This window comes from Mastigoproctus giganteus, chromosome 11, assembly GCF_048544385.1.
Source record: "Mastigoproctus giganteus isolate SK-2022 chromosome 11, ASM4854438v1, whole genome shotgun sequence".
Lineage (NCBI taxonomy): Eukaryota > Metazoa > Arthropoda > Arachnida > Uropygi > Thelyphonidae > Mastigoproctus > Mastigoproctus giganteus.
The window spans coordinates 138,457,183-138,480,096 of NC_143585.1; the positions used below are offsets into that span (position 1 = coordinate 138,457,183).

Below are 22,914 nucleotides of genomic sequence, written 5' to 3' on the forward strand. Positions count from 1 at the left end.
ACCAGCTGGGTGCTGGTGCCTCAAGCATAATATGTTTTGAACTCAATTTGTGCACAGCTTCTTTGGAAACCTGTTTAAACATCTACACCAAGTTTTAACAAAATTGAAGATGGTTGAGCAGGGACTATCTTCAAATTAGGTCACTTAACACGGAATCACCCTATTATATACTTTCATATATTATTCTGTATGCTCACAATGTAATTTAAATAACTTCATCAGTTTACATTTAATTTTTTTTCTTCCTCCCTTCCTTCCACTTTATGAAAAGCTTGTATTTGCGACGAAACTTAATTACAACCACTCCCGACTTACGTAAGGGTTGGGTTCTGTGGAACTCTATGTAAGTCGAATTTCCCTAAAATGCTTATGCAGCACTCACAAATTTGATTGAAGCAAAAAAGAAATGTTCACCGAACATGTAAATAGAATTATTTATTCAATTTTTTTTTATCTCATGCACAGGAAAAATTACAAAAGTGTACAAAATTACAAAAATTTCGAAAATTATAAAATTACAAAAAGAGAGAGAGGAGACAAGCAAGTTAGTTTTACCTTTCGAACATCATTGCCAGAATTAACTCTCCGCTGCAAAAGTTGAGGGCTGTGGAGATTTAGAAGGGGTTTTCTCCAACACATCACAAAATTTCTCTGCAGCTGCAGAATTGGCACTGGCAACTTCACTGCATACTTTAATGTTTTGGAAACCAGCGTAGTGCTTGAACCTATTAAACCACCCGTGGCTTGCCAGGAACTTGGATTGGGGTTTGCCATACTTATCCTTAATATCTTCATAAATACTTCTTGCTTTTGCTGGCCATTGGACTCATTGGCACTTGTTTCTGAATCTGATTTTCCATCCATATTATTAATAGCTTTTCCATCTTTGATATAGCAACTGAACACTGTTTTGTGACCACTGTTGATCTTAAATACATTGCACCTTTAACATGTTCTTTTATACGCGCACTTTCCCTTAAAACAGTATTCACTGTTGAAGCAGCGAGACCTAATTCCATGCAATAGATAATAAACTTTGTCCTGCTTCGTACGTCTTAATTAAACATCTTCATTTTTAAATCAATTTTGTTTAGTTTCCTAGCACAGCCAGCACTTGCACTTTCCACTGGTCCCTTTCCCTTCACCATTGTAATAAGTAAATAGGAATGAAGAGAAGATTCTGAAAATTTATTTGTTTTTTTATATGACTGAAGATTTCAGTGAAGGGGAATTCATTTCACCATAATACCGTGACATAAAATCCCACACAATTCTAGTTATCGGTATTATCACAAATGCAATAAGATCGAGTTTACTACCTGTTTATAATAGATTGTACTACCAGAAAAGTCCAATAAACCGGAAAGTGAAAATTGTTTTTATTGTTTTATGGTAGCGACCTCCAGAAATGTGTTTTAGAAAAATATCACTAAGGCATTCAAAATTGATTCAAAACTGAACAAAGCCTCCATAGCCGAGTGGTCAGGAGCGGGAGTGCAGTAGCACACACTCTTTGAGTAGACCAGAGTTTAAGCCCCTGACTGCTAAATACGGTCGATCTGCCAACCCACACTGGACCAGCATGGCATATTACGGTCCATTTCCCTCAACATGAATTTTTGAGGCTTACATTCTGCAGTGGGTTGATAATTTAACTGAACATATGATAATGATGAAAGTGTAGTACAATTTCCAATGATCTTTTAGAGAGATAAATAGCTTAGTTATATAGCAAAAATTTCAACTTCCAATGTCTTGGATGAATTGCCAAAAAAAAAAAAAAAAAAGTGTTATTGGGTTCATATTACGATATTTTCATGATACCTCCATTTATTCCTACGGGATGCAAAATACATTTCCACGATTTTTTTTTAAGTTTACACTGGCCAGCAAAAACTTGTGTAAAGTCTAATTTCAATAAGTTGAGTATTACGTAAGCCGGGGAGTGTCTGTCCTGTAATTATTTTTTAAATTTATATTACTTTGTGATCTTTATTATGAAAGACTGATGCCATTATAATGCATTATATATAAAGTGCTCTTTTAACACTAACAGATTTTTTCAATTCAGAAAGGAATTTAAGAACGTTGTTGTTGTTTGGTTTTTAGGAGCATTAGCAACTAAGGCCATATTGCTCCGGAATATGCGGTGGTCATTCCCTGACCTTTCCGTATCCTCCGTATTTGGTGGTGACGGGCTCGAACCCCGGTCTAATCAAGAAGCGTGTGGTACGCACTGCTGCTCCTTCCCACCTGGCTACGGAGGCGCCAATTTAAGAACGCATTCCACTCAATATATACAGGGTGATTCAGGAGAAATAGTAAATATTTTGGGAGGTTATAGTATCGATTATTCTGAGTAAAAAAGTTGATATAAATATGTGTCCAATTCTCAATGGATACGGTGATACAGCTGTTTGAAACTGGCAAGCACAACTCCTGAATCATATGTGACAAAGAAGCAGTTATAACCCGATGTTGTTTGGTGTTAGAAGTGTTGTTAAGAATGCCAGACATCTTCGCACATGCTGAATATGCCGATATGGTGTTTGTCTACGATTTTTGTGGTGGAAGTGCTACTGCTGCTTGTAGAGAATACTGTAGATGGTTTCCTAACTGCAGAATACTGGATTCAAGAGAGTTTACACCAAACTGCGTGAGACTGGTACAATTCCCAGCGCTCTTATTTGTTTTGAACGTGCGAATAAACAAAATGTGGATGAAACGGAACACACTCTTCAGCTGGCAGAACGTAGTCCTACTATTAGCACACAAAGAATTTCTACACGTATCAGTGTTCCACAGACAAGAGTATGGTGAACATTACATGAGCACGGCTTGTGGTGGAAGTGCTACTACTGCTTGTAGAGAATACTGTAGACATATAGCGGTTTTCTTATTTTTTTTTTTTTTTAGGAGCATTAGCAACTAAGGCCATATTGCTCCGGGAATATGCGGTGGTCATTCCCTACCTTTCCGCATCCTCCATATTTGGTTGTGATGGGCTCGAACCCCGGTCTAATCAAGAAGCGTGTGCTACGCACTGCTGATCCTTCCCACCTAGCTACGGAGGTGGCCACATACAGCGGGTGCAACACCTTCAACCAGGACATAATGTCCAGCGATTGGAATTTTGTCGCTGGGTAAATTCTAATCGTCGATTAATTCCATTAGTTTTTTTTTTTTCCTCTCTCTTCTCCCTGTCTCATGATCTGCTTTGGGTGTGGGGATGGTCCCTGATCTGGAGTAGCCATAGCTTTCATCTGCTAGTCTTTCTCTATTCATCCCGTGCGGGATGAAAAACTTTTTTTCTTCTCTCTATCATTCTGTCTGCTGGCATCCTGGCCAACACTCTTTCTTTCCTTGACTAGGTTGTTGCGATTTAACTTTCTCTTTTTTTTTTATTTTTCTTTTATTTTTTTTCTTGCATTCTGCTCTCTGCTGGGGCTACCCTGACCAGGCCAGCACCTCCCTCTCTCACCCTATATAGGTTTTTTTATTTTATTTTATTTATTTATTTTTTTTTTTTTTGTCCTGGAAGCCCCAATCCAGGATGGATTTCTAGCAATCCATCCTGGATTGGGGCTTCTGAGCCGGGGAAGTCCTTCTCTTTTCTCCTTCCCTCTTATACAAGTTTTTCTTTCCTCCCTGGGAAACTCATTCCCCAGGGAGGAGGGCGTGCAGATAGTAAGGGAGGCCTTGCCCTCACACTGCTAGATATGAGTACCTGGTTGCAGTCATTGAGGTGATCACTGCTTCCAGATAGCCAAAAAGCCAAAACAAAACATCACACTACAGAACACAAACAAGCTCACAAACACAGCTTTACTTTTCTGTCACTTTCTCTCATGTGGGATAAAAAAACTTTTCTCTCTCTTTCTTTCTTTCTTTCTCTCTCTTGCCTGCTCGCCCATCTATCTTTATCCAGCATGGGATATTGCTATGCATGATATATATATATATATACAGGGTGATTCACTACCAGTGCGACAATCTTGCAGGAGGTGGTTGTTGTTGTTGTTGTTGTTATTATTTGGTTTTTAGGAGCATTAGCAACTAAGGCCATATTGCTCCTGGGATATGCGGTGGTCATTCCCTGACCTTTCCGCATCCTCCGTATTTGGTGGTCACAGGTTCGAACCCCGGTCTAATCAAGAAGCGTGTGCTACACACTGCTGCTCCTGCCCACCTGGCTATGGAGGCGCCTCTGCAGGAGGTGTAGGGGGCACAAAGACGAATTGGAATCACATAGCATTGCAGGGTCCGAAATGCCTTCGTCATGCGGTAGAGGACGTTGAACAGGAGGTCGTGTGAACAGCGATCCTGCTGGAAGTCAGCATTTGCGAACCGTTTCTGTTGAAGAAACTAAGTAGCAAAAGTCCTCCAGAGTGGATAATCCGCAGGCTCCAATGATTGGACGCGTTGCAGATGGTATGAACTCATTTGGTTTGTTGACAGTATCCTCCATACAGTGGACTGGGAAATACCCAATCGTTGGCCTATCGCTCGAGTACTCTTACTCGGATTGCCTTCTGCAAGACGTAGGACATTCTCCTCATTGTCTGGCATCCTCGTCATTTGCTCTCAATTCATGGTACATCTCGTGAAACAACCAGTCTCACGTAACCTTCTGGGCACACGTGCGAAAATCGTATGATGAGGAGCATGCCTGTGCAGGAAACGTTCCTGGTACAAACGCAGAGCGGCACACCCATTACAGTCCGCAGCTCCATACGCGAGGTGCATGTCCGCCAGTTCAACGTTTGAATACTCGTCCATCCTACTGTCTAGGAAACCGGTTCGCAAATGCTGACTTCCAGCGGGATCGCTGTTCATGCAACCTCCCATTCAACGTCCTCTACCGCATGACGAAGGCATTTCGGACCCTGTAATGCTATGTGATTCTGATTCGTCTTTGTGCCCCCCTACACCTCCTGCGAGTTTGTTGCACTGGTAATGAATCACCCTGTATATATTTATTTTTTTTTTTTTTTTTTTTTACACGACACACACTGGCCTTACCTTGACAGTCTGTAAAAACTGAACAGAGCAACGATGCAGAGATGAAATTTCGTCCTAGGAGCCACCCATACAAAAGCGCGTACACAAAAAAAAAAAAAAAAACGAGAAGCGATGAAGAAAACTTTTCAACATCGCTTCTCTGTAAGAGTGTGGTGCAGTATCATCGACAATCAGTTGATTGGGCCAGTTGTGTTAAAAATCTTCTTACAGAGCCCATTTACCTAGAATTTCTGCAAAATGAACTTCCACTACTATTGGAAGATGTTCCCTTGACTACAAGGATTGGTATGTACTTTCAGCATGACAGAGCTCATGAACATTATACCCGTCTGCTGATGCAATATCTAAACCGAACTTTCCCTAAACGATGGATCGGCCACGGTGATCCTGTCCATTGGCCACCAAGGTCTCCAAACCTCACTCCGTTAGATTTTTCTTTGTGGGGATGGATGAAAAGCGTAGTACAGCAATACCTTGCACAGTGTGGCTTCAATCAGTACAGGATTCACTATAGTGCAGTTTATAATCTACAACTGCAATTGATTATCAATTAATTTCGTTCTTAGTCTACCTCATTACTATTTGTATTTATTATTTTTCTAACTAATCATGCATAATTATTTCTAATATAAAAAAATCCTTTGATACCCACGTATCATTATTTTTCCCATTGAAATTATTCCCCGTTCAGTCAGTGCGGTAGTTTTTTCCCAACGCATTAACTGCACTGTGCGAGGTATTCTGTATACCAAAAAAAAGATGAATACAGAGACAAATTGCTTGCTTGCATTTTTGATACTGCTGCCCTCCTAAAGGAATGCCAAGACAACCTCAGAAGAACATGCCATATTATTACAAGAGTTGTAAAGTGCACTGAGGTTGGTGGTGGGATTTTTGAACATTTATTGTGAACTGTAAAAAATATGTCAATTATTTGCATTTTGTATCATTCAAAAAGTCAATAAATACAAACAATAAGTCATTTATCGTTCTTTAATACCTCTCATAATGGCTTTGTGCGTGCCAGTTTCAAACAGCTGTATCTCCTATTCCATTGAGAATTGGACACACTTATAATCAGAATAATTGATACTATAACCTCCAAAAATATTTACTATTCCTGCAGAATCACCCTGTATATATATATATATATATATATATATATATACAGGGTGTCTCAAAAATACACGGCATAACTTTCTCATATGTAGACAATAAAAATATTTTATATCAACATAGTTCCGGAAATGCTTGGATCCCGAGTTATTAACCGGAATGTCTTATCTCTCGCAGGTGATTTTCTTCATCACAAGGTACTGACAGAATCTGGTGGTTTTCCATTCCGACCATGTACTCAAATCAGGAGCAAGCGGATATGCACTTTATGTACAGTTTGGCAGACGGCAATGCTCTGGAGGCTCGTTGTTTGTACCGCAAAAGGTTTCCAGAACGAAGATGTCCAGACATGAAAACGTTTGAAGGTATCCATTGCCGCCTTTGTGAACATGGGACCTTTACACCTCGTGCTGCCGACAGAGGACGACCAAGATCTACAACTCTTGAAGTAGAGGAGATTTTGGATGTTGTGCATGTTACTTCTGGAATCAGCACACGCAGAATAGCAATACAACTGGTTGTTCAATGTTCGACTATTTGGAGTGTGCTGAGAGAACACCAACTGTATCCTTACCATCTGCAACGGGTACAGGCCTTGTCACTAGCAGATTACCCTGCACGAGTAATGTTTTGCCAGTGGTTCTTATAGCAGTGTGGTACAATTCCTCACTTTCCTGTCTTAGTGATATTCACATATTGTTATTGTTATTTAGTTTTTAGGAGCATTAGCAACTAAGACCATACTGCTCCAGAGATATGCGGTGGTCATTCCCTGACCTTTCCGCATCCTCCGTATTTGGTGGTCACGGGCTCGAACCCCCAGTCTAATCAAGAAGCGAGTGCTATGCACTGCTGCTCTTGCCCACCTGGCTACGGAGGCGCCGATATTCAGAGATGAAGCACAGTTCCCAAGAGACGGAATCCAAAACTTTCACAATCAGCATGTATGGGCTGAGGAAAACCCACATGCAATTCTTCCATCACATAACCAACAGCAGTTCAGCCTCAACATCTGGGCGGGTGTTTTTGGTGATAAGTTATTTGGGCCACATGTACTTCCAAACAAACTCACAGGACTGTTGTTGTTGTTTTTTGGTATTTAGGAGCATTAGCAACTAAGGCCATATTGCTCCGGGGATATGCGGTAGTCATTCCCTGACATTTTCCGCATCCTCCGTATTTGGTGGTCGTGGGCTAGAACCCTGGTCTAATCAAGAAGCGATGCAATATCTAAACCGAAGACAAACTGAAGACACTCCTGCCCACCTGTCTATGGAGGTACCAACTCACAGGGCAGGCGTACAGAAACTTTCTGGAAAACAACATGATTTCTTGGACAACATGCCACTGATCATTCACCAACAAGCACACTTCATGCACGATAGTGCTCGCACAAATTTCAGCCACCTAGCCAGCAATTACCTGAACCGAAGGTTTCCTGGTCGGCGGACCAAATGCCAGACCTCCAAGCTCACCTGATTTAAACCCACTAGATTTCTTCTTGTGGGGCCATTTAAAGTCATTGGTGTATTTGACTCTGGTAGCTGATGTGGAAACTCTCCGCAATCGAATTGTGGCAGGTTGTGAGACAATACGAAACATGCCAGGAATTTGGCATCGTCTTCCAAGTCCATGAGCTATGTTGATATAAAATATTTTTATTGTCTACGTATGAGGAACTCATTCCTGAAGTTATGCCATGTATTTTTGAGACACCCTGTGTATATATATATATATACGTACAATTTACTGGGTTTTTTTTTTGTTTTCTCCTTGGCTAGTCTTCTATCCTGTTACCTCTTCACATGATGTATCAGATTTCAGTTGTTTTTGCACAATTGATAGTACTCTGATTTTCAGGGCTTCATTCTTCATATTTTACAACTCCATAAACTTGTTTTAGCTTCCATAATGGGATGGACACAACCACACAAAAACAAAGCACTGCTATCATTAATCAGAATAAATCTTATTAATGATAGCAGTTATTGTATCTGCAAATCGTGTGTGGTTTTTCTAAAGATTAGTTTAGTTTATATATTTTTCCAATGAAACATTCCATTTTAATAGCAAACCAGATAAAATAAACCAATCACCAAGACAAATTTATATTCCTTGTGGAAACACTCTTATGATTCTGTCTGAGAGTGGCTAAATCAGCATCTAATTAAAAAAAAAAAAAAAAACCCTAGAAAACATTCCTTTGGTCAGCAATGAAAATTATGTGCTTTTCTCCTCATGTAAGTAACTATCCAGTTGACCTTTAAAATTTCTTCAAACTGTCGGCCTCAACTACCTGCAGAAGCAACTTGTACCAGTAACAAATAACTCACTGGCTAAAAGAAAACTTGCTACAGTCTAGTCTAAATCTCTTCCCCTGTAATTTAAATTTCAGGTCCCTGGTTCTGGAATTCTTAATAAGAGTGAAAATTCTGCCTTCATTAATTTTATCCCCCCCCCTCAGTGTCTTATAAACCTCAACGACATCTCCTCTAAGGTCTAGCTCTATAGCCCGTATAAATGAAGCCTTCCCTCATACAGTTGCCCATTTGCCAATCTCATCATGTGAAGGTCTGTCTTTGGACCCCTTTCAAGAAGCTCTATGCCTTTCTTTCAGTTGAGGTCTCCATATTTAGATACAATATTCCAAGGGTAGCCTTACAATTGCCTTATACATACATATTATGACCTCCCTATTGCTACAAAGTAAATGTTTGAAAAATCATCAAGGACACTGTGGGCATTAGTCACTGCACGGCTAAACAGCTCGGAGAACTTGATATCCAACTGTATCATCACTCCTAGATCCCTTTCTTCCTCTACTGTTTTTAATTCAATTCCACCAAACACATATGTTGGGGTTGCTATTTGCCAAGTGCAAGGCTGTGCATTTTGCTGCATTAAAACATAGTAGATGCTTCTTTTCTCAACATTCTTGAAGCCTGCTCAAGCCACCCTGAAGGAGTGCTTCTTGGCACTGATCACTAATGATTCTCCCAATCTTTACACCATCTGCATTTGACATCATGGCCTCTATCACTCTGTCAATGTTGTTTATGAAAATCAGAAATAGTGGTCCAAGAACTGATCCTTGGGGACCTAACTTCTGCCATTATACCAATGTGAAGAATACCTCAGGAGCTCACATCTGGTGGGTATGGGCTTGGCATACCCAGGGTCCTGAGCTGCATGTCATAATTTTTCTCTTTCTTGGAAATTCCCTTCTCCCTCTCTCTCTCAGGGTAACTCAGAAATATTTTTTTGGTTGGTGCAGCATAAGTCTCAGGCTTTTTTGCACCATATGGCTAATAATATCCATTAATCACAACCCTCTGCCTTCTGCTCTGCAGTCACCCTGCAATCCAACTTAGAATCTTTCCAGTAATTCCAACATGTTCCAGCTTATACAGTAGCCTCTCATGAGAGACAGACAAACGTACTAAAATCCAAATAAAACTATGTTGAAACTGTTATCTACATCCCACTCATGGGTACCTGTGCCCAAATAGTTTACCAAGTTAGTTAAACAATTTTTCCTTAACAAAACCATGTTGTGTTTCTATCCAAATGCCATATCTATCTAAATGTCCCTGCATTGCAATCTTAATCACTGCCTTCAAGATTTTCCCTACCACTGAAGCAGACTAACAGGTCTGTAGTTACTAACTTCTGTATTGGTAATACTTTGGCACTTCTCCAATCCAAAGGAATCTCTCCCGAGTCCAATGATGTCCTCATAATTAACTTCAATTGTTCATTAAGTTGACCACCTTCCTCAAAATTACTGGATATATGCCATCAACTCCCACAGCCCTACCTGCTTTTAGGCTTGAAAGTTTGTATGGTATGAACCAAATGAAAGCACCCCACCATAAACAGTACGGTGGCATGGCATGGCCACTCCCCCCCCCCCGGTTTGGTTTCAAATTCTGTCAGTAACTGGAGGAATTTCTGAACAGTGCCGAGAAGCTGCTAGAAAACCTCGTGGGGATCATTACCAGCAGGGACAAGGAGGCAATTATCCCATTGTATAATGGCTACAGTTCAAACTTCTATACCTTTTATAAATTAATATATACAGTACTTCAATACATTTCATCTCAAAGAAATTTATGAATAACAGAAATAAATAAAAACAGCTTTGTATCTGGATTAGTGGGATGGTTTGTATTTTTCTGTTAAAAAAGGGATTAGTGGGTTGGTTTGTACTTTTCTGTTAAAAAAGTTCATTAAAACTAGCACATATGGTTCCCCCTAAAAAAAACCTAGTGTGCCCTCCAGCAGCACTTTTGGAACTGCTGTTATAAGATAAGGGTTAGACCACATCCTGAATACTGCATGCAGGTCTGGAAGACTAAGTTTAGGAAAGATGTGGATCTATTGGAATGGGTGCAGAGAAAAGCAATCAGATTAGTCAAGGACAAGAAATGATACTCTTTGCTACCTGTCTCTAAACTTTTTTAGTAACCTTGATGACTTTTTTTAGGTGTGTCCTTCATATTTGGACACAGTTGTTATTTTTTTATTTTAGGCACATCAGTAACTTAGACCATATTGTCCCATTGTATATTATGCCTGTACAAGTGTGAGTCACTGGCTAATTTGTATGCTGTGTGGGTTGAAAAACAACAGAAATAACTCATGGGGAGAACCCTACTCCCAGTGCTTGAAATTAATGAGCCACAACCTTGATTGAAGAAACCTTTACACATTCCTCCAGTCATCAACAGGACTCCAACCTAGAATTAGTAACAAGTGGCAAAACCACTCTGGTGTCACAGAGAACTTGGACATGGTATTCCAAGTGCGATCTCACAACTGCCTTCTACATTGGAATTTAACCTTCCTATCTCAACAAAAAAAAAAAAAACTGTTTGATAAATCATTAACATATGGGCTCTCCTTGCTACTTGATGAATGAAAATTTATTCCTATATTTAAAGGTGTAATGCTTGACTAGTCAAAACAGTGCCATCACCCAGTCAGCATTTGCTAAGTAATATAATGCCATTTAAAATGTGCTGTAACACAGTTCAATGCACCCATCACCATTTTCACAAGCCTCAAATTATTTAATTTGATTTATTAAGGAGAGAAAATGCCTGTCATATATCAAGATATCATTTATCGTACTGTGCAACAAATGGTTCAATAACTCCCATTGGTCAATGAGTACCAAGTGGAAAGTGTTCAATCAACTCTGACTCATTTCAACCATGTCCTTTGGATTTATGGGCCCAGTAATGGTTTTCGTGCCTGTTGACAAATACTCCCATGTGAAAAATATTTTAATCCGACCATAGGATATATTTAAAACAGCATACCAATTCTCCAAGTTCTGACCTTCTGTCACAGTCCTCTGTTGATGGTTCCTCAGCAAAATGCAGTTTCTAAGGTCTCCTCCCCCTTCTGTTTTACTAGAAGAATTCAAGAATTTCCCATTACCACCAATGCAGTTATAATTTCAGAGCACCAGGCACATGACTACAGGCATAACTTGGGTATAACAAATGTGGCCCCAGCCACATCTGCCAATTCATTACAGGCACTAAGTGAGTTAAATACTTTAAAATAACTAAATTTATTTAGTTATTTTAAAATATTTGACAATTGTTTTTATTTAAATTAACTATTTAGATAAAAACAATAAACGCCTGCCTGTTTTATGTAAAGGTATTATATTATACTATCAACAATCAACGGTAATACTGTTAATAATTAACCATTAACAGTGATTATTTATATTTTAATTATAATTTAATGAATATTATAATTAATATAATTTATGAAACCAAACCATTTCTACTATTTTGCCACAAGTGTAAAACTAGTTATGCTTCTCCACATGACACCTTGCATTGTTGTACATAATGACTGGTGTTGACCCCAAGAAATGGTATTTTCATCATGTTGCTAAATGAAAGTGCTTCTCTAGGAATGGGTAGTAGTATGCAGTATTTACAGTCTTCCCTTATGAACCATTATATTCCTGAATAATGCTATCTGGGCACTGCATCTTGCCCAGATACTTCCCACAAACCATGAAAACATTCCTTTCCATTTTGCTCCTTCAATCTTTATCTGAAAATGCTAATCTTGCTTTATAAACATTGACCACTTAACTTTTCCATTCAGCCAAACTTGCCTGTGTACTTACAAATCTGCTGCTCTACCACTGCCTTAACTTTACTTACAAACAACTCACAATCCTCAGGTGAAAATACCATAGAGAAGGCTTTGCTAGTGGGGGAGCCTGAAGGGTAGGGAGACTTGGGGGGGGGTTGGTTTGGTTAGGCTGTTACAAGAGCAAGGTGGGCCCCATGGATTTGTAGTGCATGGAACATAAAAAAAGCTTTGTATTGTTCACTACTACTAACTTTTTTCTGAATTTATACATTTCTGAAATGAATACACAAAAAAGCAATTTATTTAGTTCATAATGATACAAGAAAACCTACACAAGAAGTTCTGACCAAGATTTACATCAAGGATGAGCACTTACCTGTATGTGCATATGAAACCGGAACCTTCCATATGCTAATATGAGATGAAACTGAAGCAAAAAATTTTCCAAACGCTAAAGGTACAATAAATTTCCAATAATATCTCCATGAAATATCTACACGAGAACGTACACCCCACAGAGCAAATAACGGTCCAGAACAAACTGTGGCAGTAAGAAGTTGTACCATGGTTATCGTCATAGGATAGGGAAAATCGTTGAGAACTGTTTTACCAATTATATTATTTCCAGAGCTCACAGCATACCAAACAATACAAAGACAAACGACATTGATAATCTCCTTAAATGTAGTTCTATCAGTCATTATAAACGTATATTTAAATCACAGTCTGAACTAGTAACATATTGAAAACAACGTTGTAGTCAACGCTGCCAACAAAACTTTGCCCATGTGTCGCTTGCAACCATCCAGGAAATCGAAATTGGAAAACTACGAGAGCAAATAATAATAATAATTAAAAAAATAAATGAAGTATATATATCAGTAGTTTAATTTAAATCATATATATACATAGTTTAATTTAAATTATATAACCGAATGGTCAGGAGCGGGAGTGCAGTAGCACACGCTCTTTGAGTTGACCGGGGTTTCAATCCCCTAACTGTTAAATACGGCAGATCTGCAATCCGCACTGGACAAGAGTGGCAGATTATGGAGGCTTCCATCTCTGCAGTGGATGGACAATAGCTGCGGTTTAACATTTATATAATAATTGTATCAGAATGTGTAAAATGGTGCAACGAGCAGACTTTTCATAATTCAATTTGGTGATGAGAAAAATGAATAAACCGTACACTTTTCTTCTCACATAAAAAGGATCCTGTATTCCGCATTCAACTTTGATAACGTAGTCTTGGACACGCTGAAAAGTAATTTATCCCTATAGAGCTTCATTTCCCAAATCCAGCAGTCCATTATCTGACGCCACTATTTTCTGGGTATAATTATACAAACGGGTAACTTTGATAAATTGTGATGTCAGATATGAAGTTTTCTGAGCAGTGCAGACAGGCAGCATGAGTAGCTCACGATGTTTTATCAATGATATACAGGAATTTTATTAGCAAGTATAAGGAGGTGATTATCTCCTTGTATAAGGCAATCGTCAGGTTAGACCTTGAGTACTACGTACAAGATATCCTCATTTAAGGGCACAAAAGATGATATCGCTGTACACGTTGGCAGTAATCACATTAAGTGTATGAGATCTAAGGATTTACTTAACAAGTACAGGTACAGGTCAACGTTGAAAAAAAGTCGCGAGTTAGAGTTATATTTGAAAGTGTCTGCAATTCTGCCCATAGGAGGGAGTATATGATGAGAGCCTTGTCAATCAATTCAGCCCTGGAGAGATTGTGCAGGGCTCATTTGGTAGAATTTTTCTCAACGTGGTCTCTGCCTGTTAACAGGAGAGATACTTTCTAAAGGGATGGGATACACTTAAACAGAAAGGGTGCAAGAATATTTGTTGATGCTATCGAGGCACTGTTAGATGTGTCGGAAAACTACTAGCTTAGTGGGGGGGAGACATTCACCGATTAATAGATTAACTGTAGCCACAGGCATAGGTGAAAGTAATTCTTGCATTGCTTCTATTGGAATGAACAGCAGCCTGGAAAGAGAGGTGTTGGGGAATTCAAGGACTGCTGGGAGTCATCATGGAACAAGTAAATACATGGGTTGTGTTAGGGTAACTAAGAGTAAGTACAGGTGCTTCTATACTTGCATGTACACCAATGCTAGCAGTATAGTAAATAAATTTGATGAATTTAAGGTGCTGGTGCAGATATCAAAGGTGGATGTTGATGGAACACCAGAGACGTGGTGTCACGCAGAAATAAGGAAATCAGAATTAGAATTTGGGGAGTACAATGTGTACAAAAAGGATAGAAGGGGAAGAGGGTTGATGCTGTTAGTTAAGAAACACATAAAATCTAAGGAAGTGAATCCAGTTGACATGGGTGGACAGTGCAGTGTTGAGTCAGCTTGGTGTGACATAAGCACTGGGAAAGCAAACTTGAGAGTAGGAGTGTGTTATAGGCCTAACGACTCTGATGAGTAGAACGAATAACTGTACAAAGAAACAGAGTGGGCCAGTAAATCAGATTGTCTTATAATGGGGGATTTTAACTTTCTGGATATAGACTGAAACTTGTGGTTTGGTCACTCGCACACTATCAAGACTTTTGTGGATTTATTGGATGACTATTTTCTACAACAGCATATTCAAGAGGCACCTAGAGGGAGTAATACTCTTGACCTGATTATCAGCAGAATTATTCATTATTAAAAATCTGCAGATAAAGAAACCACTAGGTGGTAGTGATCGCAATGTACTACTGTGGGATTCACTCAAAGATGTAACTACCATCAGGAGTAAAGAGCAGGGTTTTAGCTTTAGTAAATGAGACGACAGTGGTCTCAGAGACTTTTAAAATTCTATACAGTGGGACCAACTGATGATGTTACCAACAGTAAATTCGAAATAGGAAACATTCAAGAAATTTACTTTGGAAGGTACTAGTCTTTTCATACCAACTAAGAAATACTGCTCAAGGTTTGGGCATAAATGGATGTCAGATGAACTAATGAGACTCGTGGCAGAGAAGAAAAATGCGTGGGACGCATATAAATTATCAGGTCATTTACAGATTATCTACCATTGACACAGATGTCAATGGTAGATAATCAGTAATCAAGTCAAAAAGGACGTTAGGCAAGAAAAGGAAGAGTAGAGAAATCTTTGGAAGAGGATGCAAAGAAAAACAGTAAAGCCTTCTTTACTTATGTAAACTCCAGAAGGAAGGAGTGAATGAGATTGGTCCACTTGATATATGGTTCGATTGTTAAGGATTCTGCCCAGGTAGCTGACAAACTGAATGAGCATTTTGCATATACATTCACAAAAGGATAACAAGGTTGATTCTGTAAGAAAGGGGAGGACAGAAGCTTATCAAACGCTAACATGGAGTAAAATTATTTTGTAATAACTGAGAGTAAAGTGGAGGAGAAATTGAAAACATAAGGAAGGCACGTGGGGTGGATGAACTAGTAGTTGTTGGTGACTCTATTGTCAGGGAAACGGGGAACATGCTTTGTAAAAAGGATAGGTGGAACAGGAACAGGGTATGTCTGCCAGCGGCAAAGGTTGATGACGTTGTAGAGCGGATATCATCTTTTAAGGGCACAAAAAGTGATATAGTTGTACTCGTTGGCAGTATTGATATTAAGAGTTGGAGACCAGCAGAATTACTTAACAAGTATAGGTCACTGTTGAAAAAAAGCCGTGAATTAGGGTTAAATTTGAAAGTGTCTGCAATTTTGCCCAGACACGATAGGAGGGAGTATATGATGAGAGCCTTGTCGATCAATTCGGCCCTGGAAAGAGTGTGCAAGGCTCAAGGGGTAGAATTTTTTTCAGCCTGATCTGTACTTGTTCACAGGAGAGACTGCTTCTACAGGGATGGGATACACTTAAATAGAAAGGGTGCAAGAATATCGAGGCAGTGTTAGGTGGGTCGGAAAACTGCTAGCTTGGGGAGGATACAAGGACTAATTTCAAGAAGGATGTAGAGCTGCTGGGACGAGTACAGAGAAGGGAAACAAGATTAGTGAATGGAACAAAGGGTTGCTCATACGAAGAAAGGCTTAAGTTTTACAAATTACAGTGTCTGGAGACTAAGCACCGGCAAGGTGATCTGATAGAGGTGTATGAGGCTTTGAATGGTTTGAGCATACTCAATGCTGATGGGATTCTGCCTCTTGCTCAGAATAATCACCTGAGAGGGCATAAATTCAAATTGAGGAAAGACAGATGTAGGATAGATGTACGGAAATTTGCCTTTAGCCAGCGGGTAGTTGGTTGGTGGAACAGACTTTCATTTCTTGTTGTGGAAGTTGATAGCCTAAATAAATTTAAGGCTCAGCTGGACAGGTATTTCGAACGAACGGAGGGGTGAAATGGAAGGTTTTTTTTTTTTTTTGGCTGATGCTGCATAAGCTTGCTTTCTTGCATCATATGCCTCTACTAATGCTAATGCTATCCAGTTATATTAAAGGAGGCAGCAAAGGAAGTAAGCAGTCCCTTAGCCATGATTATGAGGGCATTTATGGATTCAGGGGAGAACCCCACGGATTGTAGATGTGCAAATATATCCCGAATTCACAAAGGGGGAACAAAGGGTGACACGAGTAATTACAGACCTGTTAGTTCGACTTCTGTTCCAGGGAAAATAATGGAGTCACTGCTTAAAGAAGCATTGCAGGATCATCTAGACAAGACAGCAGTAATACTTCAGACACAGCATCGGTTTTTTAAGGAGAAGTCCTGTCTGACGAATTCGATTGCATACTACGATATGTTCACAATGGAACTGGATGCAAAAAATAATTTTGATATCATATACTTGTATTTTAGGAAAGCTTTTGATACTGTTGCATATGGATGTTTGCTGCATAGGTTGGAGCAGTATGGCATTAAGGGCAAGCTGTTACAATGGATAAAAGGATGGTTGAGTGGGAGAAGATAGAGAGTGGTAATCAATGGACACTGCTCTTCATGGACTAATGTTATTAGCGGCGTTCCTCAGGGGTGCGTTTTGGGCCCATTGTTGTTTTCTGTATTTATTAATGATATTGATGAAGCTATATCAGGCTTAATGTACAAGTTTGCAGTCGATACGAAGGTTGGTAGGTTTGTTAATGACAGTGCGGACGTTCACTTCTGCAACAGGATCTAGAAAATTTGGGAAGATGGGCTGAAGGTGGCAACTGAGTTTAAAATTGACAGATGCAAGGTACAGCATGGGTTGCAGTAACCCCGGATTAACATACCTACTGTGCCGTACGACACTCAGGGCAGTGAAGAATGAAAAAGACCTGGGGATAATTGTGCAGTCAGTTTTGAATTTTCTGAGCAGTACAAACAGGCTGCAAGAGTAGCTCATTTGGGCTTGTCAATTATATATAGGAATTTTGCTAGCAGGGATAAGGAGATAATTTTTCCCTTGTATAAGGCAATGGTCAGGCCACACTTTGAGTACTGCGTGCAGATCTAAGTAGGCCTCATTTTAAGAAAGACTGAGCTACTAGAACGAGTACAGAGAAGGGCAATGAGATTAGTGAATGGAACAAAGGGTTGCTGTTACTAAGATAGGCTTAAGTTCTACAAATTGCAGCGTCTGGAGACTAGGCACTTGTTAGGTGATCTGATTGAAGTGTATAAGGCCTTGAATGGTTTGAGCAAGCTCAATGCTTGGTTGATTGCTGGAACAAACTTCCATCTGTTGTTGTGGGAGTTGAAAGCTTAAATAAATTATGTAAGAACCCAATTCTTACACTTATCCTAGGGAAATAAATATTATAACATAACAAGAAAATATATGTATATATTAAATAATATTATTTACATAGGATGATTTTCAGCTTAGATTGGAACTGGATGCAAAAAATCGCTCTGTACCGTACAGTTAAGTACGGGAGGATTAGTGTAACAACGGGGGGTAGCTGGACAGGGCATAAAAGTACAATGTGAGCACCGTAAGGCCAGTTCAAGTCGCTATAAACAGAAAGTGGGCAGCTCTTTGGAAGAAAAGAACAAGAGAACCGACTCCCCCTTATGGAGAGGAAGAATTTTAAAGACTAAGAGGGTGGAGGGGACCCTGGATGCGGCATATACCGTGTGGGAATGGCTAGCCGCTGGATAAAACAAACCGACTCCTTGATCACTTACTGATTTCAAGGAGCGGTAGAGAAAAAACAGAGTGGACTAATGGGTGTAAGTGCATCGGAATGATCACAAGGAAATATCTAGAAATTTCTAGACGTCCGGAAGTTCATCGAAAGTTCATCGAAGCTTCTAGAAATTTGAGAAGTCGGATGTTTCCCCAGGAAAGGGAAGGGTCAAGAAAACGGAGGAAGTGGGAGAGAGAGCGAATGAGAATAAAGAGATGATGAAGAACGAACTACGATTGGATCAGAATAGAAGGGGTGGCTGAAACAAAAGAAGACGCAACAGGAGGAAGAGAGGGAGTCACAGAGTTTTTTGACAGTTTGGGCAGTTTTTGGAAGTTGAGAGTTCCTGTGGGTGTGCCTGAGTGATGTGCGGCTGGAAAGAAATCCGGAGAAGTGCCAGGAGAATCGTTGGAGAGTAGCGGACAGAGAAATGAGTTTTTGGCTGACAGTCTTTTGGACAGTTTGGGGAGTTTTTGGCAATTAGAGAGTTTTAGAGTTTTCTGGAGTTGTAGGAAGTTTTGAAGAAGGTGGGAGTTCTTGTGAATCGTTGGAATGAGGTAGTGGGAATTGAAGCAGTTTGTCGCAAAGACAATTCGTTAGGCAAGTTCTGGGAGAGGTCAGCCGCAACGTAGAAATAGGAAGGAGATGCCCAATGAAAGATGGAAACACATATGCTGGAGCTGAGTGATAAGGATCGAAAAGTCCCGGTATAGAAAGATAAGGAAGAGTTATACAGTCTGCCTTCTCGATAAAGCAGTAAGGAGAGTCTTGATAATTTTATTATGCACCCCAGTATCGTCGAGCTGCTCAGACGCCCAAAGCGGGCCAGAGCAACCCATTTATGGAGAAAAGAGTGAGTTCCTGAACGAAGGAGAATTCCTGTAGATGAGCAGCAGTTCCTTAGCCGAGGTCTAATTCCAGTAGGAGTCTGATGATGCCCTATATTGATGATGATGGCCGCCCCTGAGCTGAGAAAAAGGTTGTGTAAAGAGTGATCCCCTAAGCTGTTATGTAAGTACCAGATAATAATTTTAAGTTTGAATTGAAGGAAAGGACTCTAAGGAATGTTTTAAATTAGTTGATAGTTTGATTTGATATTGTTTAGCATAAAGGGAAGGAGAAAGTTCATAAGATATAGATATATGTACTTCATCACAAAGATAAGTTAATAAGCAAGGAAGATTTAGATATATGTACTCGAGACTAGTATGTTTTAAGTTGAGACTAAAGAGTGTTCTAAGCACATGTAATTATTTTGGAAGGGATAATTAAAGAAAGATTATAGCGGGGATTTATAAATCTAGGAAAATACACATGTAGTTGTTATGCTCACTGCTGCAATCCCAGTTGGGAAGTTTAAATTGTTAGAAGACAAGAGAATGTTATGAAATGTAACCTAAACCAGAAGGAAAAAAAAAGAAAGACATGGAGAGACATGGTATATGAGTTGTGATTATCTTTACATCTTAGCACACATACAATGCTAGTAATTAACATAATACCCAATTGATGATGTATGATATATTTTTTTAATGTATATACTGTGAATAAACAATATTGTATATGTTTATCAAGTGTAGTATGAGTCATTCTGAATACTCAGCCAGTCCAGAGGAGACATACACGAACTTCTATTCCCCCAGAATCTGTGATCTTCTGTGCAGTATACAAGTCAGGTGTTAATGTGGAGGGGGGTAAATTAGGGGGAAAATAAACTGGGAAATACAAAGTTAAGAGAGGTGGGTCTGAAAGTTTAACGAGATTTATTAATTACAGAAGTTATAATTAATGATAATAAAGGTATATAATAAAAGTAAGATTTAACATTCCCTCCACCCCCTGACAAATTCAAGGCTGAGCTACACAAACTTTTGGAGTGAATTGATCGGAGAAATGGGAAGGGTTTTTTTTTTTTTGGCTGATGCTATATTAGCTTGCTTTCTTGCATCATATGCCTGTACTAATGCTAATGCTGTTTTTAGCCTAAAAACAGATTCTAGATGCTATTTCACCTAAAGACAAAGAAGAATGCAGTACCATCCCTCCAACGTCGTTTTCATTTTTTTTTTTTTTTTTTTCATTTTTATTAGCAAGCGGCTCCCAGCCAAAAACTGATAACTCCGCTATATACATATACAGATAATATACAGCTTCATATGATATACAATTCATATGATATACAGATTCATATGATATACAGATATTATACAGATTCATGTGATATGCAGATAATATACAGATTCTTATGATATACAGAAATATAAATTGCGGCACAAGGAACCACAGGACAAGCACATAGCACAGTAAGCCATATGACATGAATAAGACCAAACGTGACGCAAAGAGCCGCTGATCTCACGAAGTCAACATTATATGAAGACAAATAACAATATGGTCGCATATAACTGTATAAAGTGTGCAATAAGATAAAGGAAGACAATGATCATTAACTAGCAGGGTCCAGGTCAAGTACACAGTTTATTTCAGCATCTTTAACTGTTACACATAATTCATGTCAATAGTCTATAAGCCTTTCTCCAACATCAGAGAAAGGGAAACTTACGGGAAAGGATCGAAGGAAGTATTATTGTTATTTTATTGGGAGCATGGGCTACTTGGGCTATGTAGCTCCGAGTATATTGTCTGTGAATTGTGTGTGTTCCAAGGTCGATTTTCTGTTTTGCTGGATGAAAAAACCCGAGTTTCCGGGAGAAAAAGCTATGCTACCCTCCCCTGAGACCGACTAACACAGCCACGATGTTTAAAATACCCATAAAAATTCCTCCCGTCATCGACGGTATTCGCTCAGGTCTTTTCCACCAGGTGTGGGGAGGACGGCGATCCTACTAACTGTGCTACATACGAGCGCTTGTAGGAAAGGGAAGAAAGGGACCCTATCATGCAATGAGCAGTGCAGAGGAACAGTAGGATTTTAATTGTGATAAATAAGTAACTCTGAGGTTCTAATCACTTGTTTGGCCTATATCTTCTTTTGTGTTGAGCTAAGTAATTTTCACTTTTTAGCAACGGTATAACTAATTTAACATTGCAATCGTTACGGTATACTGTAAGGTACAACGTAAAACTAGACAGCATAATACGTATCACTGCATTTAGGAATTATTAGCTTAGTGTAGTATTGTCAATTAATCAATTAAATTTATTAATCTTATTAATTTTCATGTTAATCGATTAAAATTGTATTTAAACCGAAATCATGCCTCAGACAAGAGCAGCAAAGCAACGGCACAAATAAACGGAAATTAGCATTAGCATTAGCATTAGCATTAGTAGAGGCATTTGATGCAAGAAAGCAAGCTTATGCAGCATCAGCCAAAAAAAAAAAAAAAAAAAAAAAAAAAGTAACATAAATAAATAAAAATAACCACTTCCACTTCACCCCTCTGTTCGTTCGAAATACCTGTCCAGCTGAGCCTTAAACTTATTTAGGCTATCAACTTCCACGACAAGGGATGGAAGTCTGTTCCACCCACCAACCACCCGCTGGCTAAAGGCAAATTTCCGCACATCTATCCTACATCTGTCTTTCCTCAATTTGAATTTATGCCCTCTCAGGTGATTTTTCTGAGCTAGAGGAAGAATCCCATCAGCATTGAGCATGCTCAAACCATTCAAGGCTTTGTACACCTCTATCAGATCACCCCGCTGGTGCCTAGTTTCCAGACACTGTAATTTGCAAAACTTAAGCCTTTCTTCGTAAGAGAACCCCTTTGTCCCATTCACCAATCTAGTTGCCCTTCTCTGTACTCGTTCCAGCAGCTCTACATCCTTCCTGAAATGAGGCCTCCAGGCCTGTATACAGTACTCTAGGTGTGGCCTGACCATTGCCTTATACAAGGGAATAATCACCTCCTTATCCCTGCTAGAAAAATTTCTATATATCATTGACAATACACCATGAGCTACTCTTGCAGCTCGTCTGCACTGCTCAGAGAACTTCATATCTGCCTGCACCACCACCCCCAGGTCCCTTTCATTCTCTACCACTGTCAGTGTAGTACCACAGAGTTGATACGTTGCTCTGGGGTTGCTGTTTCCCATATGTAGTACTTTACATTTGTCAATGTTAAACTTCATTTGCCACCTCGAAGCCCATCTGCTCAACCTTTCCAAATCCTGTTGCAGCAGCATAGTGTCAGTAGTGTCCTTGACAACCCTGCCAACCTTTGTATCGTCTGCAAACTTGGACATTAAGCCTGATATACCATCATCAATATCATTTATAAATACAGAAAACAATAAAGGCCCCAATACTGAACCCTGAGGGACTCCACTAATAACATTAGTCCACGATGAGCAGTGTCCATTGATTACCACTCTCTGTCTTCTCCCCCTCAACCACCCCTTTATCCATAGCAGCAACTTGCCTCCAATGCCACACTGCTCCAATTTGTGCAGCAGTCTTCCATGTGCAACAGTATCAAAAGCCTTTCTAAGATCCAAGTATATAATATCAAAGTTATTCCCTGCATCCAGTTCTTTTGTGACTGCATCATAG

The 22,914-nt window shown here is 39.4% G+C and overlaps 1 protein-coding gene across 1 annotated transcript in view; it reads right to left on the minus strand.

Annotated features, from left to right (window-relative positions):
- LOC150078468 (solute carrier family 35 member E1 homolog) overlaps positions 1-12,965 on the minus strand; it is a 77,834-nt gene extending 64,869 nt beyond the window's left edge. Inside the window, exon 1 of the mRNA XM_090384578.1 lies at positions 12,641-12,965. Within this exon, the coding sequence (XP_090240704.1) occupies positions 12,641-12,965 (325 nt within the window). The remainder of the gene's footprint in view (positions 1-12,640) is intronic.
- Positions 12,966-22,914: the final 9,949 nt, after the last annotated feature.